Source organism: Propithecus coquereli, unplaced genomic scaffold (genome assembly GCF_000956105.1).
Source record: "Propithecus coquereli isolate 6110/MARCELLA unplaced genomic scaffold, Pcoq_1.0 Scaffold75, whole genome shotgun sequence".
Taxonomy (NCBI): Eukaryota; Metazoa; Chordata; class Mammalia; order Primates; family Indriidae; genus Propithecus; species Propithecus coquereli.
Genome location: NW_012153618.1, coordinates 3,070,072 through 3,073,469, shown reverse-complemented (window position 1 = coordinate 3,073,469; position 3,398 = coordinate 3,070,072). Strand labels below are relative to the sequence as shown.

Here is a 3,398-nt window from a genome sequence, read left to right as displayed (position 1 = left end):
GAGAGCGAGGGGCACCGACTCCCTGAGCTCAGATTCAGCAGCGGAAGACAAATCCAGATCTCTTCTAGAGGCAGTTTGTTATCTTTCCCCAAGGGGTCATCTTCTCAGCCCCCCTCTCAGCTCTGACAAGAGGAGCTATCACTGCCAATGTATGAATCACTGAAACGCACGATATTCCCCAATTCCTACTTGCGTTACTAAAACAACCATTAGGCTTATACACTTTGCTCTGTTCACCCCAGAGTGACCAGCTATCTCACTCCTCAGCCCAAATCCGGTGGATTCTTTGTGTAGGACTGACTTCTTCCACCTGGGAACTCTCTGATTTACTCTCATCTGGGTCCACTGCTCTGGACCAAAATGTTAAGTGTCCCTAACTTAGAGCTGTAGCCTTTTTAGAAGCAGTTGAGGAAATAACACTCTGAGTTTTGTCCATATTCTCTAGTGGCCAAAGGCAGAGACACAAAAAGGCAAAACTAGGGCCTGAGTTTATGGCTACAGGTTCAAGCTTCCAGGCCCAGTTCTTGGAACACCTGCCCTACCAGCTCCCCCAGCTCTGTTGCAGGTAATCATGATCCTGCCATCCCAGGAAATATTTCCAGAAAAAAAAAGATTCCCCCTCACTTTCCCTCAAGAGTGGTGTTGAGCCCATTAAACTTTCCCCAAGCAGTACACAAAATAATCTAAGGGATTCTGGTGGGCAAATATCCCACATTCTGCTCCTTTATGTTTCCTCGAGTGGCACTATGGCACATATGCTAATCAAGTACCAGGACCAGCCCTAGGTAACCCCTAAGTCCCCAGGGTGCCCCTGCAAACTACCTTAATAGCAACCCTGTCTTCCAAATGGGTCTGCAGCCTTCTAGGTATCTTTCGCAATGCTAACGTGTTGGGCACTATCCAGAAATTCTAACATTTCTAGCGTTTTAACTAATCCTAAGGGATTAAATCACACTGCATGATCTTCCTGAGGACAAACAGCATTTCAATTAGTAATTTACGAAAAAAGATTTTCAATCGATATGCTAAGGCCATCCCCGGTGATTTATGAAACTGCCTGCCTAGATGGAGACTCTTCCATTAATTCTTCGTAATTATAGGAGAAACAATACAGAAAAAAAATCATCCAATTTAATGACAGTTCCAATTTGCTAATCTTGTAACATTTTTGTATTTGTGATATGGTTCTGTACCAAAAACATCTCACCTCATCTAAAATGAGATTTTTGGGGGATGTCATCCTCAATATTTTATTTGTGCCTCTTGGTTTAGTAAATTCTCAACTACTTTTTATTTCCATCTCCAAAAAAATGTTTCTCGTTATGATCTGAAACATTAATTCTGATTTTAGAGGTTTCAGATCATTTTTTTCTAGGTGTTAATCAGTTCTGGCCATATGGTGAGGGTGAGGTAATTCATTATTACTTTACAATGAATGCCCTTAATTACATTTTCAATAGCAATATTAGTGCTTCTGTTTATTTAAGTACCTAAGAGCTGCAGGCAACACGACCTGAATTACATGGAAGACGAGCTCCAGCTGACTTTCTCTAAACTCACACTGGGATTCTAATCTGAGCAGACAGGAGCAGGTGGGGATAATGAGCCCAAGGAGGGGCTGCCCATTATACTGCCCCCGCCAGGCCAGCCGCCCCTCTTTCACCTCCAGTTTGCTCCGGGCATTTTATACTTAGCTGAGACCTTACTTGTAGTCTTGCCAATCTGGTGGTCAGGAAGGCGCCCATCCTATTTCTGAATCCTCCAGCTGCCTCTGGGGATACGTATGACTTGATTTTAAATATTGGTGGTGAATTCTTGCTCTCCTTGACATCATCCTGGGAAGATAATTACTTTTCCAAAATGCAAGTGATAGTTCACAAGCCTCACCTAGGAAGAGTGTCCCTGGGAATTTTCAGGCCCTGAAAGTGAATGGGAAGTCTCCTGCCCAATGGGGAAAGGCACGGAAGTGACCTCTGCCTGGGTGGGAGGACAGTCACTGTTTGCATCTATTCCGGGGTGATCAGGGTCAGTTTAACTTGTCATATGCCACAGCAAGACATAAGGTAAGCTAATGAGTCTAAGATCTAAAAACTGCTGTTTTTAGCCAATCAATATCTCTTGAGAATCCATTCATTTATTCATTCGACAAATGTTTTTGACTATCTATGGTGTGTCAGGGCACCGGGCTTAAGGACGTTTAAGAGAAGAGAGAGACAGAGACAGATGCATTGCCCCGAAGAGGCCTGGAATCTCCTTGGGGAGAAGAGTCCTCACAAAGCAGCCCACTGAGTATTCTTGTGTCTGACCTGAGTCATGTTGACCTGAGCTTTTCTAACATAAAAACTGTATGGTTTTCCCCACTGTGATAGAAGGAATAGCCTTGTTCTGTGCTCTTTGTTCAGGAGCCCGGGCTCGACTCCCAGACTAGGTCTTGCCCTGGAGTTAAGTCTACAGGAAGCCTCTATCTTGGTCGCTCTTTGGCATGGGGCCTGCACCTGTCCCCTCTTTCTTTGCCTGGTTCCCCTTCCCTGTTTTTAAAGACCTGGACCTTTAACTCATTGCCTATCTTTGATCTTCGATACCTACTCACCCCAAGCTTCACCTTGCCTGACTACTCAGACATCCCCCTCCTGGTAGGCATGCAGTTTGGGTCAAAGTATGAGCTCCCAGATGTGAGGGTGATCTCAGTGTGACATCTGTCACCCCGCTGACCACCAGGGTTGATTCAGCGGCTGATCTGGCTGGATCAGTTGCTTTCCCCTCCCTCCCTCACTGCTCTAGGCGCATCCCTCCTGAAGCTCCGTGCTCTGTCAAGGAGGACGGCCTTCCCAGGTGATCTTCCCCAGTAGAGGAGGACCAGTCTTCAGTCAAGGGTGCACAAGCAGCTGCGCTCTCCTGCTAGAACCCCAAACAAGCACTCAAAGTATGAGCTCCCTCTTTGGATTTGCCTCCAGCCTCAGATGTTCAGTTCCACTGGGACCACAGGCTTCCACACCTAGCTCTCCAGCACTCATTTGCTCTCTTCCCACTTTGCAGTTCCTGGTGCCTTCCATTTGCCCACACCCTGATTGTGGCAGAGTGCCCAGGACTGACACAGGCCCCAGGCTCAGGGTATCTCGTGGCCAGTCACTCAAGAGCAGATGGGACTTTTCGACTTTTCCCTGGGAACAGCTGCATGAACTGCAGGGTCAGCAAGAGGGTGATGTCTGCCTGTCGATGAGGGCTCACTGCAGGCTCGCCATGCCAGGGAAAGTCTGTTTACCATTAAAATTCTAAAAAGAAGAAGAAAACACCTTCTAGGCCAGGGGCATTTTGATGTGAACCAAAGAAATTGATCTTTGAATGATGACTATGAATGATAATGACATATATGTGCTTAAAAGAAAATGAGAAAAAAA

General features: G+C 46.1%; 1 protein-coding gene across 1 annotated transcript in view; it reads left to right on the top strand.

Moving 5' to 3' along the window:
• The window catches only part of LOC105824582 (chromosome unknown open reading frame, human C7orf33), a 40,987-nt gene that overhangs the window by 18,447 nt on the left and 19,142 nt on the right, over positions 1 to 3,398 (top strand). The window contains 3 exon segments of the mRNA XM_012662080.1: positions 1,874 to 1,934; positions 1,937 to 2,005; positions 2,008 to 2,063. Coding sequence (XP_012517534.1) covers positions 1,874 to 1,934; positions 1,937 to 2,005; positions 2,008 to 2,063 — 186 coding nt within the window.